The 22,693-nt window shown below is 38.0% G+C and overlaps 1 protein-coding gene across 1 annotated transcript in view; it reads right to left on the bottom strand.

Moving 5' to 3' along the window:
- The window catches only part of LOC126259407 (ATP-binding cassette sub-family C member Sur), a 377,896-nt gene that overhangs the window by 237,534 nt on the left and 117,669 nt on the right, over positions 1-22,693 (bottom strand). The window contains exon 4 of the mRNA XM_049956187.1: positions 16,912-17,061. Coding sequence (XP_049812144.1) covers positions 16,912-17,061 — 150 coding nt within the window. The remainder of the gene's footprint in view (positions 1-16,911; positions 17,062-22,693) is intronic.

Raw genomic sequence — 22,693 nt, 5'->3', positions numbered from 1 at the left:
GACCCGTTGATTTCCCCTTACAGAGGCATCCAGAAGCTTTAAACTGCGCATACCATCACCGAATGGAGTTAGCAGTTGGTGGATCTTTGTTGAACTTCGTCCTGAAGTGTCGTTGCACTGTTATGACTGACTGATGTGAGTGCATTTCAAGCACGACATACGCTTTCTCGGCTCCTGTCGCCATTTTGTCTCACTGCGCTCTTGAGCGCTCTGGTAGCAGAAACCTGAAGTGCGGCTTCAGCCGAACAAAACTTTATGAGGTTTTCTACGTATCTGTAGTGTGTCGTGACCATATGTCAATGAATGGAGCTACAGTGAATTTATGAAATCACTTCAATCATTTGTAATAGCCCTGTATTAAAACACAACATCAATAATAATAAAATGTAATTGGATGGATAAAAAATCCACTCACCAAGCAGCAGCAGAACACACATGCAAAATAAGGTTATGATTAGGCAAGGTTCTGGAGCCAGTGGCTCCTTCTTCAGGCAAAAGGGTTGAAGAGGATGGGAAAGGGGCAAAGGAAAAGGACTGAAGAGGTCTAGGAAAAGGGGTAGATTTCAGAAAAGTCACCCAGAATCACAGGTCAGGGGAAACTTACCGGATGGGATGAGAAGGAAAGTGCACCCAAGGAAACATTAGGGGCAGATAACAGTGGGATTCTGTAGAAGGAGAGAAGTCTGGTGGAGTGGGAATTGGCTGACGAGACATATAGGTTGCAGATTAGCTGGGTAAGAGCAAGAGATTGCTGTATTTTAAACCATTAAAGAGGCTGGTGTAGAGTAGGATTACATACGGAAACAGGGACTTTCAATGCTAGGCCTTTTGGAGGACTCCAAGGGACGAACAGGTTTCAAAAAATAGAATGTGGGACCTTAGTTTTTATAGTGCAAAAGCATGTTTTCAAAAACAACATATGTAATGTGTGATGGGATTCATCATGACAAGAGAAGACAGTTTAAAATGTTAGAAACCATGGGAGTGGCAAAAGAGACAAGCAGAGAGAGGATAAAAGATAAAAAGCCAGAAGAAAAGCAAAGGAAAAAACTCGGAAAAAAATCAGAAAAATTCATATGGAATTCATGATAACAGACAAAGGTCAACAAGAGGTAATGAATGGGTGAGAATTTCTCGCCAGAAAAGTGGTCTACATGGTACGAAAAAAATGTTGGAGAAGAAAAAAATCAATTAGGAAAGTTTTGAAAAGAGCCAAATTTTAAAAACTGGGTGAATAGAAAGATAAAGTCATAGAATAAAATGTAAACTATTTAGCTTGGCAGTTAAAGTAATGTAGGAGATGGCAGTAAAAGTCAATCAGAGTGGCTTGGCAAAAAACCAACACACAAAAACCTAAAAGAATTATGTATAAACAAGATAAGTGGAGGGTGGGAAAGAAAGTAGCTGTCAAATTTGTAAATAAATTGGTGAAAGATGATCAGGAGAAAGCCCTGCAGTGTAGTGAATTGTAAATCGTTAGAGGCAAATTCATAAATAACAATGGAATTGTTATATTCAACTAAAAATGGATCCATCTACTTGCACACAATTCAGTACAAGAAAAGATGTAGGGGCAAAGAGTTGATTAGTCTTGGTGACACAGATAAATAAACAAACGGATTAGCACATAAGGTTGAAGACAGACAACAGTTTGAACAAGACAGGTGACAACAAAGACGGACAAGAGTGTTACATAAGTAGGAGTGATGGTCACATGGGCTAATATAACAATGAAAGCAATCAATTGTTGACAATATAATGTAATTGAATGGATACAAAAATCTATTCACCAAGCGGTGGCAGAGCATACTAATAAAAGAAGGTTATAATTAGCAAGCATTCACAGCCAGTGGCTTTCCTTCTCATCCCAGCTGGTGAGTCTCCCCTGACCCGCAGTTCTGGGTGATTTTTGCTAAATCTACCCTTTTTTCTAGACCTCTCCAGTCCATTTCCTTCAACTCTCTTCCTCCCCCTTCAATACTTCTGCCTGAAGAAGGAGCTACTGGCTCTGAAAGCTCGACTAATTATAAACTCCTTTTATGTGTGTGTTCTGCTGCCAATTGGTGAGTAGATTTTTTATCTATCCAATTACATTATATTGTCAAAAATTGATTGTTTTCATTCTTATAACATCAATAATAAGATACTTAATTAGTTAGCTGGTTAGTTTCAGTCCACAACAGATAACTTCATGTAGTTAAACACTCGAAACCAAGAAGTGCCATCTGCATTCAACACTACATAAAAATACGTAGATATTTTACATCAAAGACATTATTATTCCAGTTACCATTGCAGTAGATAAATATCACCGAATTTTTCTCTATTTTTTTAATAAATTTTTAAAAGAACCTTATTGATAAATATTCATTCCTCTATGTTGACAAAGCTTTTTCTCATACTTTCTTATTATATTTAATGTTGTAAGGCAGACATAAATCGACAGTGCATTACTTAGTATGATAACTAAAGGTTATCTGCCTTCATTAATAGCTTAGGGTACCAGTTTCAAAGGTTTCATAAAACTCTTGGCTCCCCAATATAACATTCCATGAAGGAAAAGTGCAATCAAATGACAGCATTTGCAGGCAAGTGCAACATATAAAGGATGATGGGCCCGAGATAGCTGCTGCTGCTCTACTTATATCATTAATGACATTTTTGACATGTTTAAGCAACACACATGTTTGAGCAATGAATTGCATCTAGCTGTGAAACAGCATGTGAGCATGTGAGCCTTACACTAAAAATCTTCAAATTCATATATTCTCCCTAATTTCATCTTCATTTGGTGAAACTGAAAACAAATGACAGTTAAATGGTAAGGTCACAAATATTGTAAATAATAATACAATAAACATGAAATACATTTTAGTATAATGATAAGGATAGTTGCTACTCACCATATAGAGGAGATGCTGAGTCTATTTTTGTCAAAGGTCTTGTTCGCCGAAAGCTAACTTTCTGACAGTCTTTTTGTCATGCTTTCTGAAACTCAGCATCTATGCTGTATGGTGAGTAGCAACTATCCTTTTCATTATATTGTTACATTCCATCCTGGATTTTCCATTGTTTAAGTATATTTCCAGCTACACCATAGGTGTGCAATATTTTCCTTGCTTCACTCATATCTTAAACCTCATGACAAAGTAGACTATATCCAAAATTTCTGAATTTCAAAAAATTAAGAGGTAAATGTCATCATACTATTTCTTTTTTTTCTATTTGTTTTCCAGTTTTGTTTGCTTGCTCAAGGATAAACTAGGAATCACTGGGCATCTATTAGACAACTGGTTCAGGTGATGGAAAAATGGAAATGAGCGTATGGCATCGTTGGCCGGAAGGCCCCTATTTGGGGAAGTTCGGCCACCAAGTGCAAGTCTTATTTCATTCAACACGACATTGGGCGACTTGCACATCAATGATGAAGATGAAATGACGATGAGGACAACACAACACCCAGTCCATGAGCAGAGAAAACCTCCAACCCAGCCAGGAATCGAACCCCAGCCCACTTGCACGGGAGGCAAGCATGTTACCACCAAGCTAAGCAGGTGGACATTCAGGTGATTTAACAGAGAATGCAGAACAAATGGTGCTTGTAACATTACTGGAACCCTGTATTAAAAAGTTGGGTTTCAGAAGCAGTGAAAAGGTGAAACATAATATCAGCTTCTCATTTTCCCATGTAGGTCCATCATAGGATAGGAAACAGTTTTCTCAAACCACCTGTTGTATCCATCATTAGTATATCAGTGGCATTCCTCTGTTAAATGATTCACCCTCCTAGAACACTGTTAACTATGAAGTTCAGCACTGCAATGACCAACATACCGCAAGATCTAGTAATATAGGGGGGAGATCCTTCCACATTGCTCTGCAGATCTTCTGTTACAATTGAGAAAAAAATAAAAGCAGATGCTCACTGTAGATCATTCTGTACCATCTGAACAAATATTATCAAGCACAAAGCTCATACTAAACAGCCAATGCCTGCCTGGAAGTATGTACGGAAGATCGTTTTCTTGAAAACCATTGGTGTCTAAGACTGGTAGCTCATATCGCATTTTTTATTATGGTTTATATCACAATTCACTTTCTTTGCTAAAAATTGACATACCAAAACATGTACACAATATTCATGTAATATAATAACTTAGGGGTCAATAGCTTGTGGTCTTGTGGTTAATCTTGGTGCCTCTCAATCACAGGGCGCTAAGTTTGATTCTCACACAGGCCAGGGATTTTCTCGACTTGGGACTGAGTTTGTGCGTGTCCTCAACATTCTTTCATCATCAACATGCAAGTCACTGAAATGGCATCACATAAAAAGACTTGCACCAGACAGCCAAACATGCAAAAGCACATTTCATTTTATGACTTATGGGAATGTACATGGGTGCAACATCCGCATATATTTCAATTAGTGAACACCCTCTCATTTTCAAGACACAAACAAAAACAGTGATTGCCATTAGTGAGGAAGGCAATGTCAAACAGGGAAGACAACACTAACTGGAAGTAACTAGCATTACCTCACAACCAAAGATAACCAACATCAGATTTTATCATTCACAAAATGTTAAATTAATAATGAGTGATCAGGTAGTGATCACTCTGTCCCTCTGTTGTTAGGACAAGGGCAGATCATGATTATAGGCACAATTTCAGCAAAAATCTCCTTATCTATTTATCAGATCACTTCCTAGTTCAATCTCAACATCTTTCTCAATACCATTCTCCTGGTAACCGGAAGTAAAAGCCAGAATCTCCCTGTTGTTGTACTCAATCTGATGACTGGAGCCAAGGTAGTGTTCTACTAATGCAAATTGGCTCAGCTGTTGTAAGCCTTTGTGACACTTGTGCTCTATAGGTCAGTCCTCCACAATTCTGATGGTCTGATCAAAGTAAGACATGCCACAACTGCTAGGGATATAGCAGACAATGAGATCATTGTTTACAGACTATATATGTGCCTTTTTCTTAGATGGTGGTAGCAAAAACATATTTCAAACTGTGTTTTCTCAATCCAGTCCTGCTGTAAATAGTATCTGTGTAAAGCAATAAAGGTGCAGACTTAGGTGCTGCATCATTATTTTCCTCATTCAGGTGATGCACGGTTGGTCAACAGCACAATGTGTGTCTGATTTGTCTCTCACCTTACCAACTCTGACACAAGGTTACTGCAAGGTGGGCTAACACAGCTGATGAACTTTCAGGTAAGGCAGTGACATGGGGCCTATAAATCAAGGTATGAAGTATCCCACCATGGTGAGCCAGATGGTGACAACTATCAGCATAAAGATACAAATTAGTGTGAGTACACTTCTGATAAATGACAAGTCCCAATGTACCATCAGCCTCTTTCTTTATCAGTGCAGCAGTGATGGGAAGGCAATCAATTTTCTCATTTCCATGTTAAAGCAATTCGGGTGGATTGAATTGAGATGTTCTAAAAAGCTGTGCAAATTCTCACTACCATGACACCAAATAATAAAAGTATCATCTACTTATCTAAAAAAAGCATGGAGGCTTCTGAGTGACTGACTGTAGAATACATTCCACAAAATCTTCCATAAAAAGAATTGCAGAGATAGGTGACAAAGGACTTCCCATTATAACTCTCTCTGCTCATAGAACTGGTCATTCAATAAAAAGTAAATGGAGGGCAACACATGTCGAAACAAGTATGTTAATTCAACACCAGACCTAACTTTAATTAAGCATAGTGAATCCCACAGAGAAATGTGAGTGAAGAGAGGTACCATATTAAAACTCAGTAAAATATCAGAGTCAGTCAAACATTCCTCTGACTGACATGATACCCACTGAATTCCTAATGTGATATACAGCAGATAAGAATTTGCTTGATGCCTTCCTAACAGGCAGCCTCTGCTCCTTCCAAGATCCAGTGAGGCTTAAATTCAAAGAAATAGTATTAACAGAGATATATACCAAATAAATTAATAAAGATGGTACTGATCCTCCGTTATACACAAAACAGGTCAGAACACTGTTGGAGGGGGGGGGGGGGGGGGGAATGCAAAATTTAAAAGATTGTAAAATACTTTAATGTGAGACACTTTTAACAGTTTCCGCAATGAAACTCTGTCGTGAAATGTGACAGAATATCCAAAGAGATTCTGGTTGTATGTAAAGTCCACCAGCAGCAATACATAATCTGTACCTAGGAAGTTTAAATAAACTGCTTTCTGTCACAATTTTTTCATGTTTTATGAAATTACATAATGCATTTGAGACCCTATCAGTCCATCTTCAAGTGGAAATCATCTAATACACAGTTTACATTTGCTCTTGAATGAGGTGAAATGCATTTTCCTGTTATGAGAAAGTTAGGTGTTAGGTTTTTCTGTTGTGAATCAAGTGCAGCGATATCTGACAATCAGTGGGGAAAAAATAACAGTGAAAGACTTACCAAACAAACAAGGAAGAACATTTTTAATCTGTGGAGGTCAGTCTCGTTTGTTTGATAAGTTTTTTGTTGTTTTCTCCACTGTTTCTGACATACTTCCACACTAATTCATGAAATATGAAACCTATCATCTAACTTTCTCATAACAGGAAAATGCATTTCAACTCAGTCAAGAGCAGTTATGTATTAGATGACTTGCACCTGAAGATAGATCCAAAGGGTCTGAAATTCACTGAGTAATTTAATAAAACGTAAAAAGATTTTGACTGAAGGCATTTTATTCAAACTTCATGACATTTTATTCAAACTTCATGTGTATTTAATAAATTCATATTCACACCTGCAAAATATGGATAAAATAAAAATAAAATACAATCAATACCTTGACTGCAGTATAGCAATGATAATGTTACCAATGATACTGCTACTAAAGCGGAGTTACTAAACACAGATTTCCAAGATTCCTTCACCACAGAAGACGAAGTAAATGTTCGAGAATTCAAACCAAGAACAGCTGCCAACATGAATGCCTCACAACTAGATATCTATGGAGTAGTGAAGCAGCATAAATCACTTAACAAAGGCAGGCACTCCAGTCACATTATATGCTAATTAGGTTCCTATCAGAGTGTGCTGATTCAATAGCTCCATACTTACAAGGGAACCTCCCCATCGCACCCCCCTCAGATTTAGTTATAAGTTGACACAGTGGATAGGCCTTGAAAAACTGAACACAGATCAATCAAGAAATCAGGAAGAAGTTTTGTGGAACTACAAAAAAAATAAGCAAAATAAACAAACTGTGTAGTCCATGAGCAACATAGGCAACATCACGGATAAAGTGAGCTAAGGAGCACCGTGGTCCCGTGGTTAGCGTTAGCAGCTGCGGAATGAGAGGTCCTTGGTTCAAGTCCTCCTTCCAGTGAAAAGTTTGATTTTTTATGTAATCACCTTCGCTCTCCAAAATTCCAGGACATGTTCAGATTTGCTTGGACATACGCAGGATTTGATGGTCTACACACGGAAAAATTTGAAAACGTTAAAAACATATGTTTTGACAGAGCACAGGGAAAACTGTGCGACTGTGAAACTGTTGCATTCATTTGTTGCAGTTTACTTGACAAACTCTTATGTTTTCATCACTTTTTTGGGAGTGATTATCACATCCACAAGGAAACCTAAATCGGGCAAGATAGAAGAATCTTTTTACCCATTCGCCAAGTGTACAAGTTAGGTGGGTCGACAACATATTCCTGTCATGTGACGCACATGCCGTCACCAGTGTCATATAGAATATATCAGACGTGTTTTCCTGTGGAGGAATCGGTTGACCTATGACCTTGCGATCAAATGTTTTCGGTTGACATTGGAGAGACACGTCCTTTCGCCTACTAATCACACAGTTTTGCGATGCGGTTGCAAAACACAGACACTAAACTTATTACAGTGAACAGAGCCATCAATGAACGAACGGACAGATCATAACTCTGCAAAAATAAAAAATTAAAATTTTCACTCGAGGGAAGGCTTGACCCAAGGACCTCTCGTTCCGCAGCTGCTCACGCTAACCACGGGACCACAGCACTCCTGACCACACATTCTCCTTGATGTTGCCTATGTTGCGCATGGACTACTCAGTTTGTATATTTTGTTCATTTTTTTCATAGTTCCACACAACTTCTTCCTGTTTTCTCGATTGATCTGTGTTCAGTTTTTCAAGGCCTATCCACTGTGCCAACTTATAACTAAATCTGAGGGGGGTGCGATGGGGAGGTTCCCTTGTTAGCAATCATATTCAATAGCTCGCTCATTGAAAGATCCATACAAAAAGACTGTGAAGCTGCACAAGTTACACTAACACCCAAGAAAGGAAATAGGAGTAATCCACTGAATTAGAGACCCATGTCACTAACATTGATTTGCAGTGGGATTTTGGAACATATACTGCATTTGAACTTTATAAATTAATGAAAAGAAAATGATTTACTGACAAACAATCAACACAGATTCAGAAAATTTCATTCTTTATTCTCATTAAGTAGTGACTGCTATCAACAGGTGATGTCAAATTGATTCCATGTCTTTATATTTCCAGAAGTCTTCTGACACTGTTCCTCACACGCAACTTTGAATCAAATTCTGTGCCTATGAAGTATTGTCCCAGTTGTGCAACTGGATTCATGATTTCCTGTCAGAAAGGTCACATTGATATAATTGATGGAAAGTCATCAAGTCAAACAGAAATCATATCTGGCATTCCCCAAGGAAGTATTATAGCCCTCTGCTGTTCCTAATCTATATAAATGATTTAATAGACAATCTGAGCAGTCATCTTCAATTGTTTTCAGATAATGCTTTCATTTACCATCTGGTAAAGTCATCAGATGATCAAAACAACTGAAAAATGTTTTGGAGAAGATATCTGTATGGTACAAACTGTGAAGCCTTCCACATGAGTACAGTACTAAAAAGAATCCACTAAATTTTGGTCATACAGTAAATCACATAAATCTAAAGGCTGTGAATTCAGTTAAATATTTAGGGATTACAATTATGCATAACTTAAGTTGGAATTCTCACATAGTTAATGTGTGGAAAGCTAACTAACAACTGTGGTTTATTGGCAGAACACTTAGAAGATGCAACAGGTCTGCTAAAGAGATTGCCTACTGTATGCTTGTGCATCCTCATCATGAGTTCCGCTTTGCAGTGCAGGATCTGCTTCAGATAGGAATGATGGGCATATCAAAAAAGTTCAAAGAAATGAAGCTCAATTTATATTACTGTGAAGTAGGGGTGAGGGTGTCATGGATGTGATACACGAGTTAGGGCGGCAATAATTAAAACAAAGAATTTTATAGCAGAATCTATTCACAAAATTTAAATTACCAACTTTCTCCTCCAAAGGGGAAATTATTTTGTTGGTACCCATCTACATAGGGAGAAAGAATCACTGTAATGAAATAAAATAAATCAGCTCCCACAGAAATATTTCAGTGTTCGTTTTTCTCCTGTGCTGTTTGAGGGTGGAATGGTAAAGAAATAGCTTGAAGGTGGTTTAGTGAACCCTCTGCCAGGCACTTAATTGTGAATTGACGATTGGTCATGCAGATGCAGATGTAGATACCTACTGACCAACTAGTAAGCTCAAGCAGAGTAGCAAGGTGTTTTGCTACACAGTGTGTTGGCGCACCTATATTAATGTATTACTGACAATAGAGGAACTTCTTCCTTACGGATCTTCAGATAATCTAAAGGAGACAACACCATACATGTTGAGCTATTTACTTTTCTTCAAGAGGGTGGTAATCTTCCTCTCAATTATTTTTGTTTGGTCAGCACTGAGTCTGTGATGCAATGGTTCAGCTAGTAACCGCTGTGTCTTATGAACACAACCCCATTTGTCCAGCTCAACCATAGCCTCGTTCTTTTCCTCTTGTCCACAGATAACAATATCAGAATCCACACTGAGAAACTGCAAAGCAGAATTCTCACATTCTTTGGCAAACATGCACCCATCAATGTGACATGCTTCTATCCTGGACTCCTCGGTAGCACCCATGATAAGTTAAAATCAACCCCTTTGACAGAACTTACGAAATCAATAACTAGAAAAGCATTTGGGTTCCAATACAAAGTTCAACCTCTTCTCTAGCATGGATAATGATGTGTCATCCAAAGACTTACTGGTGAGTTGTAATATCACATTACAAGTCAGGGAAACATTTGTTTCTAAATATGCCATCTTTTGGTTTCTGGTTGACATTGCATTGTCCACCAAGGATTTAAGGTGGCATGCAGGGTGAGCTCTCATCTCATTTGTGTTTTGAAAATGACAGGGTGTTCACCTGTCAAAATATAGAAATTTTTCAAGGATGTATCCCAGCTGCATTCTGGTAAGTTATTTGACCAATCAAAAACTTGGAGAGGCCCAAGTTTTACTTCATGCAGTTATCTTCATGTTTCTAAATAAAAACGAATAAATTCATTTCTGGAGTTTGCTTCAACATTTTTATTCTGGACTTTCTAACTGTTTTTCAACATGTTTAATTTGACTATTAAAGTCCATAACAATTCATCATATGGGTTGTAAATGTGCATTTCAGGCCACGTCCATATAATAGAACAATGTGTAAAATAACTTATTAGCTTTCATTTACAAACAAGCTGGAAATATTTTGATAATATAAGGAAAGACATTAATCACAAATTAAATGCATAACAAACAAAATAAAACAGAGAATGAAACTGAAACTTATTTGTGATTTCAAGAATTATCTACTGCATAAGATCTATCTTAGAGTTGGTACCAACAGACACTGTTAGATTGTGGAACTGGAAGAAGCTTGAGCTGGCTCAAATATTTCTTAAGCTGCTCAGTTCATTCAAGACATGATCAGGCACAGTATTACTTAGGGGACCCTGTCATTACTTGCAAACATTCATTAAACAGGCATCTCGTCTTCACTTGCTTATTATTAATATTTATAAAATTAAGCAAGGTTTTTTCCTGTAAGTTTATCATGAATTCAACTGTTTTTTACATTAAATTTTGTTTTGAAATTACATGACATTATCATATTTCATTAAAAAACTATTTCCAAGTATCTTTTGATTACTGATTACATTCATCATCCCAGTCCAGCAGGAGCTCCTAATATACAGAAAATCATTGTCTTGCTGAATCTTCATTTTGTGAGAGGTGGAAAAAAGTTTGGAAAATAATACCACCCTGGACTGAAGGAGTGTAACTACATTCTCTGCCAGAATTTCAACTACCTTTCATTTTTCCTTGAAATGGAGGACAACCTTTCCAAAATCCTTCTGACGACTCTGAAAGTGGTATTCCGATACCTGCCCCTCTAGTCCTTATGCCACACATACTCCCAGTACTTCCCCACATGAGACATATCCCTGTGATAAAACAAAGATCCAAGACCATTTCCATGTAGCCATTAAGCACATCCTGTTGCAGCCCCATCACAAGCATAACCATTCCATCAGGGCTGAAAGTCATGTTTTATATCAGTCCTGTTGCACAGCCCTTTTATGTAGGTAATACCACATACTAGATGTTCTGTCAAACGAATTACCACTGCTGAACTGTGATCAAGGGCAAACTTGGACACTCACCCCATAGCAGAAGCAAGAGATGCCACCAAGTACAACAAATTCAAATGCAAGTGCATTAGCTGCATCACACCTAGACTGTCTGCCCCCCCCCCTTCCCACCTCCCCCTCCCTCTGCTGCCTGACTCACCCATATCAGATTCCCTTGTTCCACTACTGCAATCAATGAAAATTATTATTTGCATTTTAAGCTGCCTATCTCACAGACATTTTTAATGGAGGCTTTGAATAATGTTTACAATTTCTTTGTTATTTGTATAGCTGGTAACTTTTTTAACCATTATCTTTGTATAGTTTTATTTATTTATTTTGTTGGATTGATAGAGTGTTACCAACTCCTTTAATATATTGTTTCCTAGTGACCAGTTTGTGAAAATATTAAGTATTGTCTGTAACAGTACAGATTCCCTCATGGTCTCTGGCACTCTGGCAAAGTGTGTTATCCCATGAAGAATTTTTGAATAATTGATTAATAATTACAGTTACTTTTACAAACTGTGATCTGCACAATCACAATGCTACATTTCAAAGAAGTTTACATACAGACATAGTTACCTTACACAGGGTTCAAAGTTATTTCTCTATTCTGAACAAACATTCTTTGCCCATGAGCATATAAAAGGGAATAGAAATCCCTCAAATTCAAAAATAAGCTAAAAGCATAGGATTACAAATCCAATCACCACTTCAACAGCAAACACTAACCTGAATAACAAAACCAGCAAATTTCAGCGCACTTGTGTTTATGTGTGTGTGTGTGTGTGTGTGTGTGTGTGTGTTAATTTATTGTCCAAGAAAGCACGTTTTCCTAAAACTTATCTGTGACTGCAACCTTTTTAATATTCCTCTCTACAGGAAGTACAAAACTGAAATTTACATACCAATCTTGATATTTCTTATCTTTTATGAACTAAAACTTCCTGGCAGATTAAAATTGTGTGCCGGACCGAGACTCGAACTCAGGACCTTTGCCTTCATGGGCAAGTGCTCTACCGACTGAGCTACCCAAGCACAACTCATGACCCGTCCTCACAGCTTTAATTCCGCCAGTACCTTGCCTCCTACCTTCCAAACTTATGAACTAGTTGAAAAAGTCATATATAGTAGAATTATTAATTTTCTCAACAAACACAATCTAATGTTTGAAAATCAAAATGGATTTCTAAAATGTAAATCAACTAGCACAGCAGCTGCCCTGTTAATTGAAGAGATATCAAATGTCATCAAGAAAAAGAAATATGTTGCAGGTATATATATAAATTGAGAAAGCTTTTGACTATGCGAACATTACTATCCTATTACGTTAGCTATGGAATGTTGACAAGAGAGGCATTGCTCATGACCTAATAAAATTGTACATGAGTAACTGAAAACAGTTTGTATTGCTTGTTATTTACATTGTTATTGCATGTTAATGTGAACCAGAACTTAACTAATGTATACATCATTGTTACTACTAATTTTGTCTTTTATTGTTTCTTGTTACTTTTATCAATTACTGTACCAAGTAAGTCTTACTCTCATTTTTATATTAGCAATTTATTATTATGAAACTTCCTGGCAGATTAAAACTGTGTGCCCGACCGAGACTCGAACTCGGGACCTTCGCCTTTCGCGGTCAAGTGCTCTACCATCTGAGCTCCCGAAGCACGACTCACGCCCAGTCCTCACAGCTTTACTTCTGCCAGTATCTCGTCTCCTACCTTCCAAACTTTACAGAAGCTCCTGTAAAGTTTGGAAGGTAGGAAATGAGATACTGGCAGAAGTAAAGCTGTGAGGACTGGGCGTGACTCGTGCTTCGGTAGCTCAGATGGTAGAGCACTTGCCCGCGAAAGGCAAAGGTCCCGAGTTCGAGTCTCGGTCGGGCACACAGTTTTGATCTGCCAGGAAGTTTCATATCAGTGCACACTCCACTGCAGAGTGAAAATCTCATTCTGGAATTTATTATTATATCATTGTTGTTACTCATCACTAGTGCTCTTAATAGCGCACACTGTTTTTATTCCATTTATCTTGCTTTCAGTACTGTTGCCCACAGATTATTCTAGCTCTGTTTAGCGAGTTTCTTTTTCTGTCACCAGTCAGTTGTTTAACAGCTACTGCAAAGCCCACTAGCCTTGGCACTAAACCTCCCTCCTCCCACAAGATACCTGCTGCTTTCACTTTCAGGAAGCTATGCTCCTCAACCTCAGTGTACTTTGCTATGTACTGTTCCCTTGCCCACCCTGATAAAGAGTTGCTAATGTCCAGCAGCAGCAACCTCACAAGTTTTGCACCTGAATGTACCTAGCTTCACACTGCACATGCAAATGTTCAGTCTCTGCCAGCTCATTTCAGAGAATTCTGTCATATATGAGGTGTTTCACAATTGTGTTACATGCTTCTAGAAGTTGTAGAGGGGAATTAGAGGATCACGTTTTACACAGGAACCCAAGTCTGGAGATGTCATACAATGACAATGCAGAGCATCAAAGTTATGGGCACTGTCACTGGTAAATGTATGTATGTATGTACAGAGTGGTTCCATGATGATCTCCCAAAGGTTCGAGGATGATGGAAATGGATAAATGTATCAGTTTTAGGTAAGGATCCTTGGTATGGAAATGAACAAGTTGAAAGATACAAGTGAAAATCATTCTGATCCCTCTGACAGCAGAATACATGCACTGGTACTGCTGTTGTTAAGAATGTAGGGAATACAACTTTCAGAGCAGTAATATCAATTAAGACGGGCACAAATGTCTAAAACATGGGCTCTAAAATGCATACCTGAGGAGCTATGGGCTCTTGTTGATATTTACTAGTGTGAAACATATCTCCTATATTGAACAAGTGCTCATCGCTCTTAAGGTATGCATTTTAGAGCCCATGTTTATGAGACATTTTTTCTTGTTTTGATCCATACTATCACTCGAAAGTTGTCTGAGTTACAGTCTTAGCAACAACAGTAATGGTACATGTATTCCACAATAAGAGGTGTCAGAATGGATTTTGCTTATAACTTTTGACTTGTTTGTATCCAGTACAGGGACCCTTGCCTCAAATTGCTACATTTATCCTTCTCCATCATCCTTGAAAGTTTGTAACATCATCATGGAATCACCTCATATATACATACATTTACAGGCACCAGTGCCTATAACTTTGATGCTTGGGAGCGTTGTTGAATGACATTTCTGGACATGGGTTACTATGTAAAACTTGATCTACTAAGTCCCCTATTGTAGTGTATAACATGAATTATGAAACACCCTCTATTTAAAGTCATACATATCCATGAATACTTCTGTCAGAAACCTGGCTCAAAACAAGTATTCCCATAAGTTTGGTAAATTTAGACAGCTACATCTTTCTGAAACATGACAGATGTTACAGAAGAGGGGAATAAATAAGGGCATTCATATGCTGTGATTTATCAACTACTAAGCTACAGACATCCAACAATAATGAAGATAAACAAGTGGAATAGATTTTCATAGAGATCAAATCCCTTAACAGAAAGTTTCTGATATGTGTCCTCTTCCAACCCTCTAAAGTAGGCAAGTTTGCTTGCTTTGAAACTACTCTTTCAAGTCTCAAATCTATATATGAGCATATAATTATACCTCGTAACACTAACATAAATTTTCCAGACAATAGTCCCCCCAGTGTGAAATCGAAGCAGACGACTTTTTCTTAAAATGTGTCACTATTTCAGCTTGCTCCTACCTATCATAAAACAGAGGTCACTTTCTCATAGATATATTTGCAGCAAAATCCCCAAATAGAGTAATTCGTACCTCTCAGATATCTGCACCTGGCATGTCTGCCCATGACATAATTTTCATGATGCACTCACTAGAATGTCCCAGAAAGAAGCCACAGTTGGCTATATACCAAGACTTCAAACACATTAATTTATCTGAATTGGCAAGAAATAGTTTGTGGAATGTCTTATATTCCCTTCTCAAACATAAACAAGAAACTTCATGAATTTACTAACAAACTTACTCAACTATATGAAAAATATGCTCCCCTAAAGACAGGAATAGTAAGAAGGAAACCTGCATCTTGGCTAACTGAAGAATTACAACAGCTCATGATTCTCAGAGACATTGTATATTGGGTATGCAAACTGCATCCCATGCCTTAAAATCTTATTGTTTACAAACAAAAGCAGAACAGAGTCAGTCCAGCTGTGAGAAATGCAAAATTCCGGCATGCACATACATTAACCAACCACAGAAATAGATTAGCTATCCTGTGGAAAAACCTATGTGGTCTTGGTACAGGCAAAGTAAAACCTGCAGCTGATCCCATTGTCCCAGCTGAAGAACTGAACCAGTAATTCACATTACCTACAACCATAAATGAACCACAAATCAGAGACTCATTGACTACTTCATGAGGATAAATGATTGCAGCCATAGAAAATTCTATCTAAAGCATATTACTTGCACTACAATCATAAAACGCCATCACGCATATCAGATCAGCTTCTATTGTACACATTGGCATCACAGTCCAAATTGTAAAGCTTATTATTGACCCATTTCTGTCCACTATAACAGTTATCTCCAACCACATCTTAAACACAAGTGTTTCCCCTGATTTTGTGTCAGTATAATACCAGAAATAAACAAAAAATTACATCAGCAGCCACAGAACAGCACTCTACAAATAGCGTCCATAGCATGCAGGATTAAGATTAGGCACAATACACTGTCCAGTATAATTATGACTCTTTCCACAATGGGGCTTAAGTTTCATCTTACATAATTCCCTTTTAGAAACCCTTTTTACACGTTAGAAGAATAGCATACATACATGTGGAATAAGAAATGCTTTGCAAAAATATGTGACCAGAGTTTAGTAACCCATTTATTTGTAATCTTACCATATGTTAATCAATATTGTATTTTGAAGTATGTATTATTGTGTTATGTATCAAAAATTGAAACCTTTGTTGTTTTTGTACAAGTGAAACAAATCATTCAATGTTGAATAGTGTTGTTATTATTATTATGTCTCAATGGTACAGTGACTTTTTACCTTTACTCCTACCATTATTTATGGCTAGTAATAAATTGTACTCTGCCTGCTGTAATTTTAATTTTGCTGGTGCAATTTAACAATTAGAAAGTCATTGGTTGAAAAAAATGTAATTTGTGCAGGGTTTCTTAAAATTTAAGGTCCTCAGTAAATTTAATAAATGTATTACACATAACCAATGAACATTTTATGGTTTTGGAGGGTACTTTATTAATAATAGGTACTGTTTTTACATTATAAAACTATAGTTACTATGGTTATCAAAGGAAGCACTTGAAAAAAATAACTATTAAAGTTACCTCAGGATAAATTCATACCTGTAATGCATTTTTCAGTCGTATTCCTTCAATGTTAACAATGTGAGTTGAACATTGTGATAAAGTTCCTTGAGCAATTGCTGCTATGAAAACAATACATCCCATAATGTACCCATTTCTCACAAAGTCATTCCATGTAGGAAAATAAATCTGCAAAATATAGATAGGAACAATTAGTGATTGCAATGCTGGCATTGAATGTCAACATATTATTTTTTCCCACACATCATACAAATTGCTGTTCACACAACAGAAGAGAGTATCATTCTACATTCTATCACAAAAATCTTTGGTAAGCTGGCAGCATCAGATTATTGACTAATCATGTGCTTTCAAGAATACATACATTTGTAACTAATTAGTTTATCCAAACCAAGCTCATGGAATAAGAGTTTAATGTCAGTTTTCTTTATAAGAAACATCAAACAAGAATTATTCAAATTTTAATTTACTAGTGTGTACTTTTGTGTGAATCTTTTAATCTCCAAATGTTAATAGCCATGGGAAATATAACAGATCTTCTCTGCTAGGCACCATGCTAAGAAATTCTTTCAGTTTCAGTGGTTACAGGAGGGACACTGGGAGTAGGGGGAGATTCCACCCATACCGACATCCAGCCAATGTGCTATGATCCCAGCCTTTATCAGTTGGCCTCATTATTATTTTTTTACATGAATTTCTTATGGGAAGAAAAAACAAAAAAAGATAATACTGGACTGACATTTGCCTGATTTAGAGTCACTGACACCATCTTCATGTTGTAGAAACATGGCAAGTTTGGTGTCTGTTTCTTCCAGTAGAACCTCAACAGCTATTGTCAAAACTGCTTTATATGGGCACTTTCAAATCAGTTAGCTACCTCCCTAGAAGCTAGCTTCCAGCTCTCAGTTAGCTATACAAATCATATTTATTTTGAACACACCAACCATCAATGGTGACTGCATTCAGAGAGCTGTTACCTATGTACATCATTGGTGCCACAGAGTCATTCCTCTACTGCCTTGGCAGGCTAAGCACTGCATTTACATTGGGAAGCAGGAGATACTCACTTATGCTTATAATTTTGCCAGACACTTGACTTATCTGCCACTTCTTTAACACAGTCCAACTATAAGCATTTTCTGTCTTATTGGGGAGGAGTCCAAATATGAAAGTGACTATGCTATACACCAGCTGTATAGCAAGATGACACTCAGTACAAATATATATAATGAACACAGAGAATGCAAAAACACATCCTAGTTATTATATATGCAAGCATTGTAACAGGTGTTTATCTGACTGACTGTGATAAAGTTTGTTTCAGATGGTCCAAAGGCTGGTTCCTTATTTTAAAAAAGAAAGAACTTATTAGATGTTCACACACGATGTCCTCATTATTATTTCCTAAAAGTGCATGAATGGTGGTGAGACTGCTACTAGTCAACAAAACACTGGATACACATGCTAAGCCTGAGAATGTGAACACCAGAGATATGTATGCTCTGCAAAGTAAAAGAGGCTGATAACAGCAGAACACGGCAATGGAACCATGTATTGTGGAATACATCAGTCATTACACTTGTTGAAAATGAGACTCTGCAGTAAATGACCTGTATATGTCCCTTTCCTGGATGCAACTGTCTCATTACTTATGACTGCAGTGGATAGGCCATTGTAAGTGTATCATGGAACAATGGAAAGAAGTTATTTTGTCAAATGAACTATTCATCACACTGATAGTCATCTGAGCATACACTGTCTTCCATGAATGCTTACTCAGAGCTTACACTAATTGATAAACACAAACCAGTTACAATAGCATTATGCAATGGAGAAGATGTGGCTGCCACCGGATATGTCATAAAAGTAGTGCACCATATCAGTTTTATTGTTGAGCATTTGAAGTACTCCATAGCTAATATATTTCCCTCTGAATGTAACAAGAACTCTGAAGCCTCCCCCTTCATCTTTAATTCATCCTTACACCAAGTGGGGTCTCCCCCCCCCCCCCCTGTTTCACACCTGAGTAACCTGCCACTCCCTTCTGTCCTATCCCTCTTTCGTCCCTGAGGAAGGAACAAGCCGACTTTGGAATTTGCCTTTGTGTGAGACCATGTGTATGAGGTTCGTGTACTGGTATGAAGTGTTATTGTTTGAATTGCTTCTGCATAATCTTCCACTGATTGTATCAATACCAGTTTGTACTGCGATATACTGTGAAATTTCAAACATTCATGAGTGTCGCGATAAACTTGTACTGTTATCACCAATTATAGGTCTAAACTTAATTGTGCTCTTTTAAAATTTTTGAGAACAGTAGGCCTATCTTCATTCAGAAAAAACGTTCTCGAATTTTGTTGTACAACTATATGAGAAATACATATTTTTGAGAATTTTCAGATGCTTACAAGACTAGATTTTCATAAGTGACCAGTACAAGTGTTTTGGATACATAACTTATTTCATAGCAAATCAGTGTTTGTGGTTAACAGTACTGCCAAAGAATAGATTGCCCCTGAATTTAATCATATATCAATGCATCTAAACATGTGTTACTGAGAATTTTTTGAAGCTACCATTGTCCTTTGCATAGTCTACGAGCAATCTGTAGTAAATCAGCATTTGTGTTTTAGTTACTTTAGCAGATATTCTAACATATTTTATTACATCTAGTTTTCCCTTAAAGAGGAGTAGCCCTAAATATTATCTGAATTTATCATAAATTAACTTGTTTTCAAATTTGCTAACAACTATAATTAATCTCAAAATGTTTTTGGAAATGTGATTTTTACCACGGGTTTTTGTGTTGCCTTAATAGAAATCTCATTTTGTGTATTTGCTTCAATTCTAACAGGGAATTAGCAACTTTTTAGCTCAACAGATTAAAAGATAAACAGTGGGTTTAATTTAAAGTTATTTGTTCACTGTCTTGTAATCCATTGTACAGCCAAAATGCAACCCCACTGCGAATGTTGTTCATGAATGTGGGATGAGTTGGTTGAATTAGTAGGCAGCTGAAAATCACCCTGACTACTGTCAAATGATTGGCAGCTGCTAAGAATTGATGTGTTGGAAGAGCTGTTGAGAGTTGTATACCTGTGATACTGTATTCTGTCTCCACTGGATAAAGTATATGATCTGTCATTATTCATACACTTGGGGGACTCAGGGTGTTGTACTGATCCCCTGAACCAATAAGTTTGAAGTGCTATCTTTCACTGAAACTGAAACTGAGCCAGTGGGACTCACGTCACGTGTTCCGGGGCAACCTGTTTTGTCCAGTGTCAAGAGAAGGCAAATGCAAAAGGGTAGGGGTCTATTAATTGCCAGTAGTTCAAACATACAGTGAATGATGGTACCCCTTAGGGAAATGGCAGCAAGGGACAGGAAAGGACACCAGGTGCACTCAGTGTGTATGCCTGGGGGCCTCATTCAACGTGTTCAGGAGACTATTCTAGCAGCCACTGAGAGAATAGGGTGCAACCAACTGCAGATTGTGGTGCATGTTGGAACAAATGATGCCTGTCATCTAGGCTCTGAGGTCATACTTGGGTGATTCCAGCAACTGGCAGAGAAGGTTGAGAAGACCAGTCTTGTGTTTCAACAAAGCTCAAATTTGCAGCATGTTCCCCGGAACTGATCATGGCCCTTTGGTTCTGAGGTCAGTGGAAGGACTGAACCAGAGACTTCAAAGTTTCTGTGAAAAGCTAGGCTGTGACTTCCTGGCCTTGCGCCATACTTGCACCTGGACTTGCGCCCCTTAAATAGGTCAGGTATGCACCACACATCAGAGGCTGCATGACTGCATGTGGGGTGCACACAAGATTAGTCAACAATCCATCCAATAGAGATAACAGTAGCTGAAGGAAGCCCAGAAGTATCAGTGTAAGATTGAAAGAAATGCCTCCAGCTGGTGAGAGCATTAAAATCTTAATGGTAAATTGCCGAAGTATTCGCAACAAAGTGTCAGAGTTTTAAGCACTCATGAAAAGCAGTGAAGTTCACATACTATTAGATCACAAAGCTGGTTGAAACCTGAAGTTGATAGCAGTGAGATTTTTGGGGAAAATCTAAGTGTATATCAAAAGGATAGGAAAATGAGTAATGGAGGTGGTGTATTTTATGCAGCAGACAAGACACTGAAATCCATTGGTATTGAAATTGAAGCTACATGTGAGATTGTTTGTGCAAGACTCAGTATCAGGGTTGGGCATAAAATGATAATTGGATCCTGTCACCTACCAGATCCACCTACTGATGTAACCGAAAACTTTAGAGAAAACCTCATTTCACTTATACTTAAATTCCCCAATCACATTGTGATCATTGGAGGAAACTTAAATGATCCAACAATTAACTGGGAAAATTACTGTTCTGTTAGTGCTTGGCATGAAAAGAGACCCTGTGAAGCATTACTAAATGCCTTCTCTGAAAGTTACACGTTGTTGTTGTTGTTGTTGTTGTTGTTGTTGTGGTCTTCAGTCCTGAGACTGGTTTGATGCAGCTCTCCATGCTACTCTATCCTGTGCAGGCTGCTTCATCTCCCAGTATGTACTGCAGCCTACATCCTTCTGAATCTACTTAATGTACTCATCTCTTGGTCTCCCTCTATGATTTTTACCCTTCACGCTGCCCTCCAATACTAAATTGATGATCCTTTGATGCCTCAAAACATGTCCCACCAACCGATCCCTTCTTCTATTCAAGTTGTGTAACGATCTCCTCTTCTCCCCAATTCTATTCAATACCTCCTCGTTAGTTATGTGATCTACCCATCTAATCTTCAGCATTCTTCTGTAGCACCACATTTCGAAAGCTTCTATTCTCTTCTTGTCCGAGCTATTTATCGTCCCTGTTTCACTTCCATACATGGCTACACTCCATACAAATACTCTCAGAAACGACTTCCTGACACTTAAATCTATACTTGATGTTAATAAATTTCTCTTCTTCAGAAATGCTTCCCTTGCCGTTGCAGGTCTACATTTTATATCCTCTCTACTTCAACCATCATCAGTTATTTTGCTCCCAAAATAGCAAAACTCCTTTACTACTTTAAGTGTCTCATTCCCTAATCTAATTCCCTCAGCCTCACCCAAGTTAACTCGACTATATTCCATTATCCTCGTTTTGCTTTTGTTGATGTTCATCTTATATCCTCCTTTCAAGATACTGTCCAATCCGTTCAACTGCTTTTCCAAGTCATTTGCTGTCTCTGACAGAAGTACAATGTCATCAGTGAACCTTAAAGTTTTTCTTTCTTCTCCATGGATTTTAATACCTACCCCAAATTTTTCTTTTGTTTCCTTTATTGCTTGCTCAGTATACAGATTGAATAACATCGGGGAGAGGCTACAACCCTGTCTCACTCCCTTCCCAACCACTTCTTCCCTTTTGTTGTGACTCGCCGATCATTGAAAGCGCCGCCGCACAATTAAGCGCGTCCTCTAGGTGCGACGCTGTCTGCCAGCCATGCAGCAGCTGCACCACCTAAGCAGCCAGCCAAGCAGTGGCCACTAGACTGAGACTCAGTGCTCATTCGAATGCTAATGTGTACACATGTCTTGCTTGTCAACTTACTCTGTGACTTATATGTGTTGTGTCATTCTGAAATATATTTGTTAAAATTGACATTATAACAATTGGCGACGAGGTAGTGGATTTTTCCTTTTCACCGTTGAGCCACAGGGTGCCATGGCTACTGTCGAGCAACTATTGCAGCCGGCCGAAGTGGCCATGCGGTTAAAGGCGCTGCAGTCTGGAACCGCAAGACCGCTACGGTCGCAGGTTCGAATCCTGC

Source organism: Schistocerca nitens, chromosome 1 (genome assembly GCF_023898315.1).
Source record: "Schistocerca nitens isolate TAMUIC-IGC-003100 chromosome 1, iqSchNite1.1, whole genome shotgun sequence".
Lineage (NCBI taxonomy): Eukaryota > Metazoa > Arthropoda > Insecta > Orthoptera > Acrididae > Schistocerca > Schistocerca nitens.
Note: the sequence above shows the minus strand (reverse complement) of the source record. Positions and strands in the feature narration are given on the sequence as shown.